Genomic DNA, 20,958 nt, shown 5'->3' on the forward strand with positions numbered 1-20,958 from the left:
CTAGCAGCAGATTCCCCCCCCCCCCCCCCGTCTTAATGCTCTGTTCCCGACTGGATCAAATGAAGTTCGACTCGCTCGCGTTAACTTGAGTTATCGAGCAGGATTTCCTTTTGACTGGCTGATCCAACCTGTTTCCAAAATGAAAGATGCTGTAACTTGAAGTTGCATGATGGGAAGTGAGGAATCTCGCCATCATTTTTGGAGTCGGACCTTTACACAGGAGCGAAGGGAAGGATACTCAAACCTCTCCTGGGTCAGGATCTCTCATGGCAAAGCTGAGTCAGCTGGTCCAGCACTGAAGTCCAGAGTGAAATATCTCATCCGTCATTCCCACTGATGCCGCCTTCAAGGTGTCAAGATGCAGCTCAGTGCCAACAATCATTGTTGGGAGCTGAATTGAGCTCTCAACAAGAAGACAGAGAAAAGCCTCCTCTTATAAAGCAAGTAGGTTTTAAGTCAGCCGTTATTCATTTTATTAATCCTTTTGAAAAGGGAGAATTATCGTCAAGTAGGACACAGCAGAACTTCCTGGAAGCACATAAACAGGGTGACTTCCTCCATGTATGGCAAATGTCAGCTTATCTGCTTCATGTGAAAACAAATATTTGAACCTGGTGCTCATTACATCTGTAAAACAGCCTCGCTGGTTCAGTTGTAGCGGATCACTGCGCGCTCTCCCAACATCAAGGCTAACCTAAACCAAAATGGAGGATCCAGAACACACCGGCGCAATGGCGGCCGTCTCCATAGAAACCCTTCATTTTAGGCCTAGTCAGGCATTGACATCACACTGTTACCAACACCGAAACCTTAGTTTCACATTTGAATGGGAGAAAAGAGCAAACATTATTAACGTCTTTCTTTGCTTTGAGTGGATTTAGCACAGAATCAATCCTTCTACTGAAAAGAAGAATTTGTCCACTTTAGCCATGATTTATTATAATGGTTTATTGATAGCCGCCTCTTTCCTGATCGCTAACAGCAGGCTGAGTTCAATATAGCAGGGAACACTTCAGGATTCAGCCTTGGTTTTAATGACTCACACTAAAATTGCACACAGAGAGGATTTTGATGGTTCATCCGAGCACCCGATGTTGAGGTCCTGCAGCCCAAACTCAGATCCGTCTGTGCTCTTTACACTTAATCGAAAATGACACATTTTCTAAAGGCTGAGGGTTGTAATAAAAAGGTGTATCAGCAGTGTAAACGCTGCACATAATCTATTAACTCAGAAGAAAACAAGTGCTTCACTGGAGTGTCACAGCTGGGTCAGAGTGAAGCCCGGTGCTTAGCGCCTGCCAAGCCCATTCAGAATCTCTCAGAAGATTAAGGAGTCGCTGCTTTGACATTTTGTGAAATGCCATGTATGACAACCTCTAAAAGCTACAGGAAGCCTGCTCCCACGGCTTCACGTTCTAAAAAGCCTTCATCGGCAGCGTGAGTGACAAACCAGAGAGCAGTCTAGACGTTTTAGCATCTCAAGCTTCAGAGCCGTGTGCTATCTTTTCCTCTGTGCTAATTCAGACGGGGAGGTCACACAGCTACTGTTTGCTTGAGTGCTTCACCGTGGGATTCGAAGATTCGAGAGGCAGACAGCCATCGGAATAATTGTTTTCAAATGTCTTTCTTAATATCAAGATCCCATTAGTTACTATTCTGCACACTCTGGTGATGAGCACTGGGACTGTTAGGGTGTGTGTGCGTGTGTGTGTGTGTCAGTTTAATGGAAGGCACTTATGCAGGGCCATGGAGACGCACTCAGGATGCCACGTAAATGGAAACACAGAACACTTGATGTGGATTGGCTCATTAACTGCACAAGTGGAAAGAATACACCGCAGCCACCTTGGGAGGGAGATAATAGCATCACAGTCGTCCGCGTGACAACGCAAAGGTTTCACGTTTGTGAAGATAGCACTGTCTTCACGTGATGATGAGGGCCATAGACGAGCGTAAGCAGGACAGATTAACCTCTGAAGAACAGACGATGACGACAAAAATCACCCTGCAAATCACGACCGCAATGGTTTATCATAACCCCACATTAAACCTCCCAATATTAAGAAGGCCACGCGTAATTAAGAAAACGTATTCCAGGAGCAGCAGGGTGGGTTGGTTACTCAGACATTTTTGTGGAAGGTATGAGCAAACTCACAATTCAAGTTTAACAAAAAAGAAATAGAATGTGCAAAGGTTGAGACATCAATTATCAGGGTCTGAAGTTGGAAGTCTTACATCAGAAAACTGAGTGTGAGAAAGCAAAGTAACATCTGTGGATTCAATGAAGTCCCATTCAGGTAAAGCTAAGATAAAAAACCAAACAAGTAGCAATCACTCCACCACTCCATTATTTATTACACTTGTTTGGCATTTTCCTCTCTCTGCCCCCAATTTTCCTTCTTGTTGTCTTTCTACCTACTCTCCTCTCCCAAGGCAGAGACGGTCGCTAAGCAACACGCACAGCAGAACAGTGCAGCTCTCCAACTTGGCTCTCTGCTCAGCATGCCCCTGTGGTTTCAGACAATCAAATACATGAGTGTGAGTGCATTCAGACTGAAATGTGTGTGGGAAAAAAAAGGTGAAAGCTATGAATAGTTTCCATCTCATAAGCAAGAGCCAATAGTCCCTTTAGCTTTGAAGAGGTGCCTCTTGACTGGAGAGTAACATCATCTTGCATTCATCAAGGATTTGTTACAGGGCGTCCAACTCTGAACCCCCTTTGACAGAAAGGACAAAAATGCAGTGAGTCTTGTGAAGAGATGCTTTTAATTCTCCTCAACCTGAATAGATCTGCAACAAAGCCCCCTGTTGTAGACGGTGCCATCTATCTGTGTGACATCATCGAGGCCTGCAACACTTCCTGGTGAAGTTGTGCAGTAGCAGCTACTGCAGCGTAGCGACCGCAGCTTACCAGGAAGTGACAGCTGGATCAGGGCAGGCTTTGACTGATAGATTCTAGAGAACCAGCTTTGGTTGAAGCGTGCTCCGCTCAGATCCCCAACCAGCTACAGCAACACAAGCATCAAACCAACCACTGCAATACATTTCTCACACACACACACTTCTGCACAGGCATTTTACCACTCACACGTGTACAATTGTAATGCCACTTGCAGGAAACATAAAAGCTCACCAATTACTTTAGCAGATTATGCGGTTACAGTACTTAAGCGTACATTTGACTATTAGAATCGGAGCTTTACAAAAATATACATTTTTTTTTTCTGGACAAGCACACAGCAACAATGACCATTCAAAGAGTTAAAAAAAAAAAAGGTAAAAAAGAGGAGATTCCATCAGTTTACAAAAAAGCAAAAGCTGAAGAACAAATGGCACTTCTCTACAGCAGTTAGGAATCTCCAGGGCAGCATCACAGCAACACACGCGCGCGCGCACACACACACACGTAAACACACACACTCGTAGAGAACACTAAGATTTGAGGTGCAGCACAATACTGCTTCGACCAAATCAAACAAGAGAAGGTGCGTACATCCAAAAAAAATTGACACCTTGAATTGATTTCAGAAAAATAACCAATCCTCATGTTCTGGGTCACTGACATGGGATTCTCAAAGAAAACCCGCCTCTTTTTAGCACCGGCCGACCACATTGGCCTGAGATGTTTGGCCAAGCCGTGGCGGCGTGTTCCGTGGGGTCAACTCGTGCGGTTCTTATTCTTACTTAAATAAAGTGTGTCCGGTGATATGTTCTACTCCAAATAAATGTGTGTCTCATTCGTGTCGTGTTGAAGTGAGTTGGCTGTTTAGGAATGATCCAGAACCACATCCCCACCTCAAGACTTCCTGTTCCTGAGAGCAAAAAAGGTGTGACTGATCTGTAATCTGCTTTATCCACATCAAACATTCCTGAAATAAATATCAGACGGCTGGTGAGACTACGTTGACCCGGGCCGGACCAATCACAGCTTCAGGCATCCACCACAGATCCACTCTGCTCCTGGTTCCCCTCTGAGGCAGGGCCCAGCGGTCCGGCCCACCACAGACTCAGGGTGTTGTCCTGTCGGCTTTCCTGCTGTGTTATCACAGCTTCACCTCCCTCACCGTCAGAGCCCGAGTCGCCCTCGCTGTCGCCGGGCCACGGGAACTGACGCTGGCCGCTGGATGTCGCCAACAATGGCATGAACGGATGAATACTGAAAGACAAGAGTGTTGGGAGTGACGCTCGTATGCGTGTGTCAGAGCTGCTGGTACTAATTGTGATTCCAGATTTAACACCGGCCTTCCGACATTAACGTACTGGAGACATTACTGGATATTACTAGTTCATTTCATCTGACAGTGACACACAAAGTCACAATGTTACTGTCTGTGGAGGATAATGTTCGAGGTTTCTAAGACGTGACTGGATGTGAAAGTAACGGAGGCGTGTAATCACTGATTTGAACATTTGATCCCTGAAAACATGGAGAGGGTTGATTATCTTCATGACTGTTCAACTTCGGCTTTATGAAGTGATGAAGAGAAAGAGGGAATTCTCTCCAAACACAACGCAACTGACGAATATGTCAACACAATAAAACCATGATTACCATAATCAGACCTATGACTCCACTCCCTTTTTCCAATGGTTTTACTTAGGGTTCACTTCATGTGGTAAGATGTTACTGGACAGAGGAACGAAGAATATCTGACATTTCATTTGACATGCATCATACTGCCTGTCAGTAATATATTCTTCTAACCGCCAGCCCTGGGTGTGACATCAGCCAGCACGAATGGGATGGGTTCCATCGTCATACCTGATACCATTGGTACAGTCCCAGTGGGCCTGGAATCTGAGCTGTGGTTGCAGTAGCTCCTCGTTGCCATCAGGGGGAGCCGTCTGGGTGTCCCACACAGACACCACCCCCTCGGTGTCCCCGCTCAGCAGGTACCTGCCTGACCTAAACACACAGGACAGGATCCCAGCTTTGGCACAGCTCACACACATTGACTGCGCCTGATTGGTTGATCTGTACTTACTGATCAAGGTCAAAGTAGATGCGCTGATTGGTTGCCACATTCCTCTTGAGTGAAAACACAACTTTACCGGGCTCCCTCAGGTCCCAGCACAGAACCTCTGGATCCTACACACAAACACACGATCAAAAAGACAAAGAGCCCCAGCAGGTTTTTCTGTCAGTTTAGCATGAAATTAGAAATAATCATGGAAAACAAAACGTTCAGTGGACTTTTTGACGAAACAATGAATGCATCTTTTGCTGTCAATCTAGACAGCCACTGGCTACGTTTACAAGCGATGCAACCAACTGACCTTGCTATGAATAAGATTTCAATGAAGGTGTTTACATGAAATGCTCCAATTTATCTGTTTAACTGCTGCAGAGCAAAGTCTGAAGACGCCCCCCCCCCCCCCACACACACACACACACACACACACATACACACACACCACCATTACATCACTATGCTCCATGTTTCCCCCCAGAATGAACTGGAAACCACTTCTGTCCTGTTGTGCTCGGTTTATTTTGAGCATCTTCGTGACTCAGGCCGGGTTAGCCACACATGCTGGAAGCTTGTCCATGTGCCAGAAAGCAGTTTGACTGCTGTGAGCATCAAAAAGACATATGTAAACATACGGTCATATTCAGAGTGTTGCCTTCCGGTATATGCTGGAATAACGCTGTCACGCACAGGGTGCCACAGTAATTGCTACGATGCAACTTTTTCTTCAATGCACAAGCTTTGTAAACCAGTTTTGCAATGTCACGTAACTCGTTTCCTACCCAGAGTCCACTGATGCCACCAGCGACGTTAACGTTGTTATCCTCTTGTTTCTTCACTGAATGCTGCTGTGTGTGTGTGCGCGTGTGTGTGTGTGTGTGTGTGTGCGTGCGTGCACGCATTCACCTTGCGCCCGCCGGTGTACAGGTAGTTGCCATCAGGGGAAAAGAGCAGATGGGTGAGGCCTCCGTGGTGGCGGGTGGGCAGCAGGGCCAGCAGGGTGCCGTCCTGGCACGAGTAGAGGCCAGCACAGCGGGAGTAGGAGCCACAGGCATAAACAGACAGGCAGGGGCTGAAGCCAAAGCAGGAGATGATGCCACTTTGGCCCTGTTTCTTCACTGCAGGAAAGACAAGACAGTGGCATTTGGAGAGAATGAAAGAATTCTGAAAGAGTCACAAGACACAACTTGCATTAATTTCTTTCGAGGCTGCAAAATTTTGAAACAAAAAAAAAATCGAATTACTTTGACTATTATTGTGATATGATGTGCAATATAACATGGCAAGTTAATTTTTATGTCGCCATTTTCATTTTCAGTCTCAATCCCATTAAAATGATAACAGTTTACTTTTATGGGGAACTTTATCAAATAAACGTTTTCTTAAAAGCTATAAGAGATCATTTGCAGGCAGAATGTGTCCGCAGCAACACAATTTTGAATTTCAAATGGTATTTTGACACACAATTAGCCTTCAACAAATATTGCGCCTTCATGCAATTTCAAAATTGCAATGGGTCATATTGCAATTAATGCTGACTAAGTGTGCAGCCCTAACATCTAATTAAGTTCACTTTTGGCAGCTCCTGCATTCTGGTGACTTTTACTCAAATTCCCACCGATAAACTAAGAATCCTTTAATATTTATTTGCCATGTTCAACTTGCCCAGCGAGCTCTGCATTTTTTTCGGCACAGAAAATCAGGAGGAGGGTTCAGCTTTGGCACAGTGCTCACATGTATCCCACTCAGTTGGAAAGATTGATCAGCATGACTGCATCGTGCGCGTTTACAAGGACTGCATCAAACAGACAAGGACACACACACCAGCGATCACCAACACTGCAACCACTGCACAAGGTTGCCGCTCACCTGCTTATTGTAATCTAGTTTTATTCATAAAAATTCAAAAAAGGGAGGAAATCAAACACGCTGGGCATAACCTCAAATTTCAAGCAGCATGTTTTAGAAGTTAAGAACACACCGACAATCCATACCAGTAATTAAAAACTGTAAGCTCACTGAAAGTTGTGACAGACATTGTGAATTTGTCACAGTAAACATTGGGAGCATTGTTATTTTATCAGGACAACAAAATAAAAAGCTCTCCTTGAGACTTCAGCCTGTGAGATCCAACCAACGTCAACATGAACATTCTCACAATGTCCCGGTTTACTTATTGTTTATCTTGTGTTGGGTTTTCTTAGAACACGGCTCGTGAATGCCACGTTATTTAACTGTGCTTTGAATACAGAGTTCTGAGAGTCCTTGAAGATGTTCCAAACAAACCCTGCTCACAAGCTACAGCTATTCAACGGATAACCAATAATTATTTTAGCACTTCTGCAGCCGTTTGTGAAACTAATTTGTCCTGAAATGGCTGTAAAATATAGATACTGAACCTTTAAATCTTAGACATGATTTGAAGTTAAAAACCAGCTTGAAGAAGTTACAAGCTAAAGCTAGACAGGTGGCTGACCTACGGTGGGACGCTCCTCGCAGTCTCTTCCAGGACGCTCGGTGTAGAAGACCCTGACTGTCTTGTCGAAGCCACAGTAGAGCTGCGAGCCGTCGGGGGAGAAGCAGAGAGAGTGGGCCGCCGTCAGCTCGTCCAGGTGATTGTAGGGTCGGAAACTGGCTCGCACCTCCCCGTAAAAAGCATCCCACAAGTGGACCGGGTTGTCGCGGCTACTGCTGGCTAGACTGGAGAGGGGGAGAGAAAGAGAGTGAGTTATTACCCAAAAAAAGAGAAAATTACAAAACAGGACTAAAGACATGCTAAGAATACTTAATGAGCGAACGAACAAAGTAGAATAAAGTAAAACAGCAGAATTTAAATATACATCTGAGAGAGATGAAACAAACACAAGTAAAACAGATACATTATGCATGACCAGAAACCTCTTGATTCATTTGTCTCTAACCGCTACTGTACCGCATTCACCTGAGCCAATGCATCAAAACAAATACACTGCGCTGTGCTATGCTCGGCCTCATTATGTAGAAAAGACCACGGCTCATTCTTATTGATTCAAATCAAAGCCAAAGACTGAATCGTGCCTTTTTAACTCTAATTATTGGGCACTGATCAAATGCCAAAACGTCACTGCAGCTCAATTAGACAAAGGAAATTAGCCCCTACCGCCACTGCCGGGTTCTGTTATGGCCCCTCTGAGCTACAGAGGAGGGAAATGCCCAATTATAATGCTAGACTGCTGCTAGCTTGGAGCAATGCCTGGAACACAGTGCAACTTTACCGAGCCATAACAGGGGCCCTTATTCCCTCTCTACAGGAGGGGCATCAACAACACATGGCTTTTGGCAGACACGGAGTTCAAGGAGTGCAGTGGGAGGAATGACTAAATGGGAGATGTGAAAAGTGTGTGAATGGGGGGCGTGGGAGGGAGGGTAGAAAAGGAATTACCATCAATAATCACAAGCATAACCTTTTACCTGGCTGCTACAGCCCTGAACAGCGAGCTTGTCAGACCGCCTGTCCGTGCCCCTCAGGAGCATCTCTCTGATATGTGGGATTAATCTGAAGAAGATGAAGAGCATTTGCTGTCAGTGCCTACTGGCATCCTCATCCTCATGACAGACAGGTCTTTGCACGGCTTTGGCAGATCCACACTGCTGTCTCGAGTGGTTCATTGTCCACATGAGTTGTTTGGATAACAGTGCGCTGTTTACACACAGAAACAAGTCTCTCCTGTGGTCGTCCAGCTCCTGACCTCCGCCCCCTACTGTCAGTGAAAGCTGTCTGCTGATGGGGGAGAGTGCTGCCAACTCTGAGCCTTGATCAGAGGGAACTGTCGGAGGGTGGAGGCTTAAACTGGAGGAGGTTGGGAGCTCACACGCTTGGCAAACTGACCTACGCTCGTTAGCATGGCCCTACTTCCCTTACCACAGATGATCGGTACTCTCCATCGTGACGGCAGGGTGTCACTGACTAGCTGGGCTTCAGAGAACGCACAAACACAGTGATGTCATAATCACCACAATTTAAAAACCTACACAGACACAGACACACACATAAAAGGGAGGATGCAGCCCCAGGTCAGGGAATCACAAAGCCCTTAAGGTGTTGCCTGGACTCAAGAGGGCTATTAGTGGTCTGAATCATGCTGTAAAGAACTGTGGAACTCAAACAGCTGAGCGGTTGCGACGGAGGCAGAGGCAGACAAAACGAAGGCCAACACTTCACTCCTAATGAGAGACATCAGAAAGCTTTTACAGCTTCTCTCCATGCAGCCAGCCGACTCCCACCACCAGTTCAAATACCACCGGGATCAAAGTAGGAGTCAGAGGCACAACACAGCATCTTCAGTCTTCTGATGGTCCATTACAGAGGCTTAAGCACATGAAACATCACACAAACTCTGTGTCTGACCTTCAAAATGAATTCTAAGTCATGTTTCTATGCGGCTGCTGAGGCTCGACTCACTAGCAGGTGTCAGGGTCCAGAGAATTCATCTTGGGGTACCAGCAGTAGTCGTAGATGGTGTCTCCTTCTGCCATCCTCAACACCGGACTCTTCCAAAATGAGAAAAATGAGAGAACAGTGAGGAAAGAAGGTATAAAGCATTAGTCAATTGAAACATAGGCTTTTCTTTGCTGACACAAAAAAACAGGGTCTTTCTACTATTACAAGTCCCAACAAAGCTACTAATTAGCCTCCGTAATGTGTTTTTATCAGCTGGAACAACATTGAACAGTAGGATTTCCTTTGCTGGTCCAACAGTGCAGGGAAGTGAACTCCACATGGGCCAGATGGGGGCACTAGAAGAACCCCTTAGTACTTTGCATACAAGTGTATTTGGAATTTCTGGAAATAGCAATCAGGAGCAATCCTCCTGTAGGTGTATGATAATTTAATTAACTGCCTTTGGTAAAAATGTTTGCATGTTAACTTGTTTGTTTTCATCAGACTAATTTCAGGTTGTCTGTAACCCCAGGTGATGCGCTGGTTTTACACTCACCATCTCAGGAAGCACGTCCCAGTTGTAGCTGTAGATTTCTGGAGGGAGGTTGTACACACGGAGCACGTTGTCTGCACTGTTGGTGAGGATACAGGAGCCATCTGGAGCCCTGGGTTAGATTGGAGGGGGTAAGATCAGGGTGCAACAGCTGGGAACCGCAAACATGCCTGAGTCCCTAGTACACAGGAAGACTTGGACTAAATAAATAAATATCAGTCTTGTAATCCACCTACACGATCATTTGCTGATGCATTATTAAATTCATCAGTTAATCTGTGAGGTGTTGATTTATTTTATTTTTTTGCCATTGTTCATTTGTACTTAGAATACCGAGAGATGCTCCTAAAATCATGTTTGACGCATCTCTCAGTGTCGCCTGGTGTGGTTCATTCGTGCCACAGATTACAGCATTTTAAATGATCTTTAAAACCATTATTTCACCCACAATATGTTTTTGAATTCACACTCCAGAATCGAAAAAAGAGGAGAGATGAAGAGCAGAGTCCCATCCCTAGTTAAAAAAAAAAAAGAACAACAAAATAAAGAGCCTCCAGTAGGTGAACGAGCTCATTCACGGTCCAGCTGAAAGGTTCTATTCCTCGTCTTAACAACTGCAACTGAAACAACAACATTGTTTCACCACTAAAATAATTCATGCAGTTTTTGATGAAATTCTTTAAAATCTCCCCTGCACCAAACTACTTTTAGTAAACAGCCTTTAAAATTTCAAAAATGTCGACCTGTAACTCACCATTTGCAGCCTTTGAGGTAATTCTCTGGAAAGTTGGAGTAGTCAGTCCAGGAACTTGTCAGCATCTGGGGGTTCTGGGTAAAATCTAAGCCAACGCTTGGGGAAGGGGGGGGGTTGATTAAAAGAGACAAATGGGAAAAGAAATCACACATTAAGCTAAAACTCTTACTAATGTTGTTAATTAAGGGAAATGTAACCACATGTATTTAATGACTTTGAACAAAAACTGAGCCATGACCTCCCAAACTGCAAGAAATCACAGATGAACCGAGGACACGCCGATAGTTCGGTTTCACACTTAAAATGGGGGAAGCTGATGTTTGTGAAGGGCTGTTCAGGAATATGAATGCTACTCTTCTCTGGTTACGATACAACTTTCAATGAAAAGAAACATTCAATCCATCCATCGACTGCTTATCCTGTTAAGTGCCGCAGGGGGTGGAGCCTATCCCAGGGGCTTTCAGGCGAGAGGTGGGGACGGGTCACCAGTCCATCACAGGGCCAACACATAGAGACAGACAACCATTGGCTCTCCCAGCCACGCCTACGGTCAATTTAGAGTCTGGATTAACCTGGTCCCTCTTGATGTCTTTGGACTGTGGAGGAAGCTGGAGTACCAGAGAGAACCCAGCAGGAACAGGGAGAACATGGAGACTCACCCAGAAAGACCCCGTGCTGCAGCCGGGGCTCCACCCACAACCTTCTTGCTGTAAATGACAGTGCTGACCACTGCACCACCGTGCCACCACAAAACAATTTACTACTGATGTTAATCATCACACCAAGCTGAGAAAAAAATGCAAAGCTGCAGCCTGTGACGGAAAAAAAAGAGAAGCCCAGAAATACAACAGATGAGAATTTTTTTTAAACGTTTCCAGATTCTCGTCCAAACCCTTCTCACAAACTCCTAATTTACCAGGTTTAGAAGTGGCGGGGCTCGTCTGATCCACAGCACCTTTATATAAAACCTCCAAAAATGGCTTCAGGTGCCCTGCTGCACACAAAGCTCATCTGGTGGGATGAGAGGAAACTCCATGGTTTTCAACCTGGTGTGATCTTGTTTGTCTCTTGTGATTGATGATGATCATGATACATATTCAACAGATGCACGCCTTAGTGGTTACTACTACCTAGAGGAAGCAAAGCAATAACTGAGAATTGAGGCCAACCCCAAGATGATTAGAAAAATTGCTGTTATTGCCCATTTATCACAATACAGAAGTTACAAATGAAACATCTAATGTGCACAGAAGCTCTGTTGAAATTACAAACATTAGAAAAAGGCTAAAATGACTGATTGTCTCAGGGAGATCATCATCCAAGTCTGTTCCAGGGGAAATCTTGACACATTTTGTTGAAACGCGGTCTTCAAATAAATATGACATGCTCTACGTAAGCTATGTTTCTACGTCAGGGATAATCGAGGAGTACGTGTGCGTATGTAGGGTTTTGGATGCACGACATGAAGGCAAAAAAACCACCCCACGCACAGTGGCTGGTTTATACCACCGATTATACCATGGTCATGAAACAGTTTGAAGAAGTACACGGGTTATTTTAACAGCTGTATGAAAGGTGGCTGCCAAAATCACTGGTCAAATGTATAATGTGTTTTGTCTTCTGGGAACTCGCTCCAGCCGCTTGCCGTCTCGAAATGCATGTATTTGCATTGAGAGATTCTGTTGCAATTTCTACAATTTCCTACTTTCAAGATAAGCAGATTTAACTGCACTGAAACAATACAGCTGGACTTGAAGACAATAAAATATTGAGTACAGAGTGGATTTGAGCTTGTCAAATACCAGGAAAAGGGTGCAGCTCCCCATCACAGGGGTGAAAACTGCACAGAAAAAAAGGACAACACACTGGTAAGAAGACATCCAACAGGGTCTGGGATGATTAATTATTTTCTTAAATGTTTCAGATGTTCATGTTTTATATTTTGCCGTGTTACGTGCTTATTGTGGTTTATGCTCGCAGCTTTGAGCACATACCATGATTTATTATTCCATAAAGCTGTGTTTAGAGACAAGTGTGTGACGCTAAAGTAGCTTAGATATAGCGTGAGGCTGACAATACTTTCCCACACCATTGCAGTGCTGTTTTGCTGTGTTGCAGGTAAAATTGTCAAATTGTCTTTAGTCCTTTAGGTTGTTTATCAGCCATTAGTAGGGAAGCACTGACAGTTTACAGTTGCCATGGTAACATCTTGGCTGGCTGAGTCATGTAGAACGAGTGATTGGGCTTGAGCTGAACTTTGTGTGTGTATATCAGAGGTTAGTCAACACCCTGCCAGCCAGTCACAAAACAGTATTCAGCCTGACCATGGTATCATTTTATAATGTATATTGAAGCAGGAAACAAATTATTATTTGAAAGGTTGGCCTGGCAAAAGGCAAGAGGGTTGGCGACTAGATGGGTGTAAAATAGGAGACACATGCAGCATGACAACCAACAGCAGACTAAAACCAAGCAAAATGGAACCTATCTTTAGCCCCACTTATGTGGACACCAATAAAGCAGACTTCTTCCTCTACTTACTGCTGTCCTTCACTTGGGCTGTCTGCAGATCCGTAACTGTTGCGCTCCTCCTCTGCCTTCATCTCTCCCTCCTCTAACGGTGCGTCATCATGCCCTCCATCTCCATTCTGATGGCATTCCTCCTCACCCCCACCACTCAGAGTCACCTCTTCCACTCCACTGCCACCCTCCTCAGAACAAATGTGTGCTCCTGTACCCAGAAATGAATAAGTACATTTAGTTTGGGTTATGGAAACAAAAATTCATAAAAGATCAGTTAAAGGAAAGAGAATACATACAGTAGTCTCGGGGGGGGGGGGTGCAGGGGGAGCCAAAAAACACATAAAACATTCAATATAAAAGACAGACAAATGCAGATGTGTGAAAACATACTTTGAGATTCCTCTTGTACTGGTCTATCTCCATGCGACTCAATAGGGATGGGAACAAAATCCAACCCTGGTTCCTCGTCACTCAGTCTGGGACGCTTGGCAGCTGGCGGGGCTTCTTCTTCTCCCTGTGTCTCCCCACCTTCAGGTTCAGGCAGCACCTGAGGAGGGGGTTCGTTATCTGCCTCCGAGTCCTGCCCGGTCACACCTTCACTGCTTCCAGCAGCGTCACTCATGTCTGCGTTTACGTTGTCAAGTCCTCTCGAGGGCGTGCTGGTGAGTGGAGGTTGGCTGTCAGACGTGTGTGAGGTAAGTGCTACTAGGATAGTGCTTCCTCCTGCAGTGTGGGTGTTTGTGTACGTTGGGGGTCGAGGACATCACAGCACCCACAAGCCTGTCAGACGGGCAAAGACAAGGAGCACACAGAGAGCTGCTGTCAATTACGAGGAAGTTATCGCGTCATTTGTTTCAGGCATTTAGTTACACGACCAAAACCAACCAGAACCTGCAAACACTCAACAGACACCTGTGGCTAACCGTTAGCTGCCACTGTTGCTAATATCTATTTAGCTAAGAAACTTTGCTACCAACATAAAACACCACTAACACCACCACAGGCTTAATTTGAACAGGCTTTAATTTGGTTTTAACTCCGCAATAGCCGCCTCACATTAGCTCATGTTAGCATTAGCCTCCGCTACAAGTCCAGCACTGCCCACCTTGCTATCTTGTGGTTTGCCTTGCCTTTGGTTCTGCTCGCAACTTGGCCTTAAAAGAAATATTTTCTACGGTTGCGACCTTAAACGAGTAGCAGGAAACTAACACACACACGTGTCTGAGACTCGTTCACTTCGACACTTTCGGATTCCAGTCATCAGTTCAGCAGGAGAAGTTGTAAACACTGAGCGAGGCCATGTGTTTGAAAGTATCGCGAGATTTCGCCATCCCCCCATCACGTGCCTCTTCTTCTTCTTGTTTTCGGGCGGTTGCCGTGCAGTTTATTGGTACTTTATCGCCATCTTGTAATCCGAGGCAGACAAAAAAGTCTCAAACATCAAAACCATCCATTTTCTACTGCTTATCCTGTTAAGTGCCGCAGGGGGTGGAGCCTATCCCAGCGACTTTCGGGCGAGAGGCGGGGTTCACCCCGGATGGGTCACCAGTCCATGGCAGGGCCAACACATATAGACAGACAACCACTGGCTCTCGCAGCCACGCCTACGGTCAATTTAGAGTCTGGATTAACCTGGTCCCCTCTTGATGTCTTTGGACTGTGGAGGAAGCTGGAGTACCAGATAGAACCCAGCAGGAACAGGGAGAACATGCAGACTCACCCAGAAAGACCCCGTGCTGCAGCCGGGGCTCGAACCCACAACCTTCTTGCTGTGAGGTGACAGTGCTGACCACTGCACCACCCGCATCAAATCCTGTGTTATATTTAAAAACAAAAGAGGACTTCTCATAAAGACCCACTTTAGCCTTCCCTGTGCTCTCTCAACCTCACCCATCATTTCCTCTGAACTCCCGTGTCCCTAAATCCCTGTCTACCTCATCACCTCCCTCAGAGGCCTGCCTCCTCTGCATCTCATGCTTAACGACCATTTTCCAAGTTTTGTGGAGTGCACAGTGCTGCGGCCTGAGCCCATTCACCGTGTCCCCTTCACCGTCTCTGCTGCCGTTTCATTTTGAAACTTTTATCCATGATGATAGATGTCTCCTTGCTCCCCCTGATGACACTTTTTTTCTCACTTTGACTCACACTTTTACTAGTTTTTATGCCTCCACACCACTGAAAGCCATGGTTGACATACACTTCCTTAAAATTTGGAGGAGGTGAAGAGACTTTGGTGGTTAAAGGTAAAGGTCACTCCTCAGAAACACAATGCCAATATTTCTTTTTCTTTTTTTTGCCATGAACTCCTGCTGGGATTCCTGAAAATATTTCTAATGTCAGCTGTGATGCTACATTTCTAGTCTTTCTTTAAAAACCTGTGTCCCCTCGGACTTTTCTGTGCTGAACCCACTAAAACTTGACCTGACCCCCCTGTTGTGTTTCCCTTTTTTGACTTGGAAACTTCATCTAAAACATCTTGGCACTGACTAACTGATCTTAAACCTCTCAACATATCAATACCGCCTGCGGTCCACACCGTTCACAAGCTCCTCAAAGACTTATACAAACTTAGAAAGTGTTTTTACTTGGATGAAGAGTCAATAACAAATCCAGCTAGTCACTGCTAACTGCTATTTATTTAGTATTTATTTGTTCATCAAACAAAAGCCAAACTATTTACATATCTTTCAATAGTTCTTTTCCAAAAAGAAAAAAAAAAAGTTTCATTACATGTATGGTGTTATTCTAACATTCACTTAGTAAGCAGAAGAACTGAGCTGACAGGGCCAGAGTCTCCATATTTTGCGTATTTCGGACCAAACTACAATTCCCAGTGAGACAACGAACCAGACGATCAGCTTCCTGCCATCAGAGGGCAGACAAACCTCAGTTTAAGACAGTGGTAATTGATTTCAATTCTCACTTGATGGTATTCCATAAATATCAGATGCCATTTTGATTAAAAACGCCATTTTGATAGACGATCAAGGACACCCCCCCCCCAAAAAAACCCAAAAATAACCAGTAGATTAAAAATATCTCAAATCCAATTAGAGAGGAGGAAAAAGCAGTTTATACAACGTCAATACATGGATTTTATCTTCTGCCATCACACTGATCTGTTCTTCGTCTATTAAGTAATCTGGGCCGAATTGGAGCGCACCTCTGGGTTTAGTTTCAAACCCGCAAAGTTTCAAACACTACAAGCTGGCTCTGACAGTCGCGCTTGGATTACAGGCCGAAGTCATTGTCTCAGAACTATAAAAAGGTACCTCGCAGTCCTCAAACCATTCAGACCACAACCTGTAAAAACAGAAAATAAACTCTTCCCTAAAAGCCCAGTCTTTTCAATTTGTGGTTGACCAGTCTGGTTCATGGTGCTGTCCAACAATATCACTGTAACATGTTGTCACATAGCAACAAGCCTGTGTTTTAAGCAGTTTTAGGTATTATTTTTGTCACCCTCTCAGCTCAGTTCTGGACAGCACAGACTTCAGCCCTTTATTAAGCCTGCGCCATCAGCAAGAATCGGAACAAATTCACTCTTCCTTTAAAGGAAAACAGAGGGGCCCAAAAAAAGAAGAAAAAAAAAGAAAGAAAAGGGAGAAAAAAAAAGCCAAACACCAGCAAAACAAATTATAATGATCAAGAACAGCTTGATGCTCTATTCTGTAGCCAACTAGTGATGTACATGTAGCAGGTTATTACAGAACACACAGTTCTGTTAGTCAACAGAAAACAGCCTTGTAGGAAACTCCTCTCTTTTCTTTTTTTTTTTCCAGGATATTTAACAATGTGGCATCTGACTTGTGTTAAAGTTTCAAGAACGTATTCAATTAGCCATTCAGGACTGAACTATACAATTTAAGGCATGTTGAACAAAGAAATAAAGCAACAACAACAACAAAAAAAAACCACTATGAGAAGTAATTCAAAAACTTTTACATTATTTACAAAGCTCAGCATTTATAGTCATGACGTTGATGCTTGTGTGTTTGCCTTATGTGATCTGATATTGATGTAGGCCTAGTGTGTGTGTGTGTGTGTGTGTGTGTAATGTGGTTCCAGAGGAGAGCTGCTGTAATTTGGAGAATGTTGATTTTTGCATGTAGTGTCTGCATCTCCTTTGGATTGTAGAATCTATGTGACATGTAGCTACGTGTGTGTTTGTGTGTGTAATCATTTTTCGAAGTCTTTTTTTTTTTTGTGTACATTTCTCCAGTTCGTCTAGTTCCAAAGAAGCAGGCATGTACGGTGGCTGAAGATGTAATCAAGCCACGTCTACCGAAAACTGAGCCCAGCACTGTCTTTTATGTCCAGGCAGGTCTTCTGTCCTGCTGGTTTGTAGACTTCAAGCTGAGGTGGACATCTGAGTAGACAACACCTCCTCCTCCTCCTCCTCCTCACTGGAGCGCGCCTCATCAAATCTCCAACGTGGGGTTTGTAGTTGGTAGACCAGGAACTTCCATCTGGAAACTGTCCTAACTGATAATGGCCACAGCCTGCCCAGTCCAAGATCAAGACAGAAAAGTTTCTTAGGGTTAAAGTTCAAAAAGTTAAGTTCAGGATTAACTGGTTCATGGGTTGACTGTAGATCAGATCCTCCTTGCAGAGGGCAGCACATAAAGCACAGCCAAAGTCCTGTGAGAAGACACAAGAGGACAGACGGTCACCACACTGCCCACCCAAAATGCTACAATGCATCACAGCGAGGATGTCTTACCAATACCAAGGATTTCTCCTCGTGCAGCCGCTCTCAAGGCAGTCAGCAGGTCGGGAGATGAAGTGTCACCGTCTTCAAAACCGCGCCCGCCTTTGTATGCTGGTCAAACACTCTTGGTGGGGACATGGTAGCCACTGCAACATCCATTTTGATAAGTAGGTATCGCTCAGTCTTGGAGCCACTGGTAGCATGTCCATCACCTCAGTTAAATGTCCATGAGATTTTTCCCTTCCATCCCTGATGGTTTCAGGGTTACTGGCAAACTAAAGGGAAACACACTGCGAGTCCATCTTAAACTTTAAAAAAGGAAAAAAAGATTGGTTCTCATAAACATTCACTCCATATAATGTCTCATGAATTTTCCTTCATCCATCTGCAAATTTCCTGTCTACTCTGAAAGGTAATACAAAAATATGGTTATATACAGGAGGTGGGAGAAGACGAGCTTCTCGAGTCTCTTCTTTCGGTTTGGGAATATCTTTTCAGCGACCATCAAGTCGTTGCGATCCTCCTGTTGTAATTGTGCTCCCATCCCCAAAATGGTACCTCACAGCTTGAATGAACAAAAGTGCATAGGTGAGTTGGTGAGGGCAGGGTGCGAGTGCTCGCGAGGGTCGAGGTGAAGACAAGCGCACTAACCGGGTGTACCGCCCTCCTCAGTTCCCTCTCGGGTTCGATGTAGCCCTGCACTCCTTTCCACACAGCAAACGGAGCCAATCCTTGAGCGTCATGACTCCGCCCCGTGGTTGATCAAGTCTCGGGATCCACAACCACACCAAAAGGTCCAGTTGGAGGATCGTGTCCGTGCCGTTGTGATGCCTGCGACTCTTCCTCAAAAACAAACATCACTCAATGTCCATATGGCAGAAGCGCACTTGCAAACCCCACCCGTCTTACGTGGGAACAAAAACAAACTTAAAAAAAAAAAACAAACAAAGAAAAATGCACCCACGGATATCCATGTGGTTTGTAAACAACCAAAGCTCCAGTATGGAATAGAAAGTCTTTTTTTTTTTTTTTAATTCTTAGTCACTATTTGTACGACCAGGATTGTAGAGGCAGTGTGTTCAACTGTATCCATCCCAAGGTTTTTTTTTTTCTCTTCTCCACTGTGTAAATAAAATAAAAAGACCTCGCTAAACTCTTTGAGGCTTTTTTGTATTTTGTTTCCATTTTTTAAAAATCTTCTGAGGAAAAAAAAAAAAAATCTGGTATCAGCACGGGTTTCTTGTCATTTTTTTGGAATACATTCAATATTTTCTTAAGAAAGAAATAATACACACACTTCACATGGCGATAATGAAACAAAAATGAAAACAAATTAAGAAAACAACAAAAATAGCAGCCCCAAGTGCTCATTATCTTAGTCCAAATACTTTTTAAACTTTGTATATAATGTATATATTCATATATATTTTTCATTAAAAAAAGAAAACTCGTCATTATCAAATTGCAACAACGAATAAGTAACACAATATGCTAACATTTCATGCACCGTTCTGTGCACTTGCACAATATGATGCTGTTTTTTTTTGTTTGTTTTTTTTGTTTTTTTTTTCAGAGTCAGAAACTCGACACCTTTCATTCACAAGTTCGAGAGCTGACAAAAGGCAACGTGATCACACCCCAGGAAAACAGACCGCACTAACCTTCTGATGGATCACCCCTAGACCAAACTAGAAATATTTACGATAGAAACTTACATACTTTACATACACTGTGCTGAGCACTGACACACGTCACACCCACTCTCAAAAAAGAGTTAATGTCTCAATGGCCACGCACCCTATCCAAGTTCTTAGGCACAAATGTGCATTCATACACATACAAAAAAGCACATGTATTCAAAAATGAGTACCTGTAGTCATAACTCATTTCTATCAACAGTAAATGAACATGCACACCTAAAACATACACACACACACGTACAAAGTCTCATTCAAATGCACACACAGTAGTGTCCCTCATGATTCGCCCTGTCCTCTACGACCCCTCCAGGTCTAGAGGCAGGTCCCCCAAGGGGGGAGAAGCTGAGGGAAATAAACAAGTGGTGGTCATCACGTGATGAGCGCAAAAGCTAACATTTACAACTGTATGCATTTCTATTTTGTCTATCTGGGGATGAAGAGCTGGTGAGAGAAAGGATGTGTTGTGCAATTGCTCTCTCTCTCTCTCTCTCTCTCTCTCGTTTATACACTCACAAAACAGACAGATCCAAGTCCCCGTTTGGAGAAGGGACACACACATGCACTAAAACATGAGAATGCAAAATTACAGTTTGAACAAAAAAGACAAAAATGGCCTCTTATGTTTCATAAATCTTGGTAAGCAACTAAAGAAAGAAAGAAAAAAAACAACAACAACATTGTGCAGACTGGTATATTACTGACACGAACCAATCATCACACATCAGTCACGCTCATTCACACACATTCACAAAAATATTCACTTCTACAACTAACCCCATTTGATTTTTTTTGTTATTTTTGTCATTTCTTTTTTTTAGGCAAGTGCAAATGTTCAAGTTTTTTTATAATCCATTTTTCAATAGCTTTACTTTTTATATAAATGTAAAAAAATGCAAAACAAGAAGAAATATCAACAGTGTTTGTCTTTTGAGAAAGGATTTGCTTTCTGATAAGGTTTCAACTTAAGGTCCCCCTGACTTTGAAAACCTAAAACAGCCCCACCATTCACCTCACCGTCGTCTCACCGCCCCCTTCCAGTTCCGATGCACATGCACACAGATTATGTGTATACACACATACCATATGCACACTGATTCTGAACACACGCATGCATGCATACACACATTTACACACACATACACACCCACACATACACACACACACAAAATAAATTCAAATCCCATCTCAATAAAGTGCATTAGTTCAGTGTAAGGTGCTTAAACTTTTGAGTGCCAGAGGATACCCATCTTCCTTTTAAACTCACCCCTCCTCACCCCCCCCCTCGCCCCTGCTCAAGTGATCAACTGGTGCAGCAAGGGAGCCCCTT

The 20,958-nt window shown here is 44.1% G+C and overlaps 1 protein-coding gene and 1 long non-coding RNA gene across 4 annotated transcripts; both read right to left on the reverse strand.

Annotated features, from left to right (window-relative positions):
• Positions 1-2,092: 2,092 nt before the first annotated feature.
• wrap53 (WD repeat containing, antisense to TP53) lies at positions 2,093-14,697 on the reverse strand. Of its 3 annotated transcripts, none has more exons than XM_086197916.1 (11): positions 14,567-14,697; positions 13,611-14,000; positions 13,239-13,428; positions 10,698-10,793; positions 9,947-10,055; positions 9,412-9,500; positions 7,447-7,670; positions 5,877-6,088; positions 4,986-5,089; positions 4,763-4,906; positions 2,093-4,156 (listed from the first exon to the last, which is right to left on the reverse strand). In XM_086197916.1, the coding sequence occupies exons 2-11, from the start codon at positions 13,840-13,842 to the stop codon at positions 3,931-3,933; spliced, it is 1,626 nt and encodes a 541-aa protein (XP_086054042.1). In that variant the 5' UTR covers positions 13,843-14,000; positions 14,567-14,697; the 3' UTR covers positions 2,093-3,930. The 3 variants fall into 3 exon arrangements, with proteins under 3 accessions (XP_086054042.1, XP_086054041.1, XP_086054040.1); XM_086197915.1 differs by lacking the exon at positions 14,567-14,697 and adding an exon at positions 14,436-14,563; XM_086197914.1 differs by lacking the exon at positions 14,567-14,697 and adding an exon at positions 14,326-14,539.
• Positions 14,698-15,837: 1,140 nt separating this feature from the next.
• Positions 15,838-20,948, reverse strand: LOC147238393 (uncharacterized). The gene is made up of 2 exons (XR_015111860.1): positions 17,944-20,948; positions 15,838-17,861 (listed from the first exon to the last, which is right to left on the reverse strand). It is a non-coding gene; the product is annotated as an uncharacterized LOC147238393 (long non-coding RNA).
• Between the last annotated feature and the right edge of the window lie 10 nt (positions 20,949-20,958).

The sequence above is a fragment of the Aulostomus chinensis genome, chromosome 24, assembly GCF_037954235.1.
Source record: "Aulostomus chinensis isolate RoL2024-O1b breed Wild chromosome 24, RoL_Achi_v1.0, whole genome shotgun sequence".
Taxonomy (NCBI): domain Eukaryota; kingdom Metazoa; phylum Chordata; class Actinopteri; order Syngnathiformes; family Aulostomidae; genus Aulostomus; species Aulostomus chinensis.

Bases quoted from the DNA above. Each gene is read 5' to 3' on its own strand.
- wrap53 (XM_086197916.1), bottom strand. From the start codon at position 13,842: ATGAGTGACGCTGCTGGAAGCAGTGAAGGTGTGACCGGGCAGGACTCG. The intron at 10,794-13,238 runs GTAAGTAGAGGA...CCCTTCCCCAAG, and splicing joins AGCCCAAGTGAAGGACAGCA to CGTTGGCTTAGATTTTACCC. The intron at 5,090-5,876 runs GTGAATGCGTGC...GTTTGTGTGTAG, and splicing joins TGTACACCGGCGGGCGCAAG to GATCCAGAGGTTCTGTGCTG.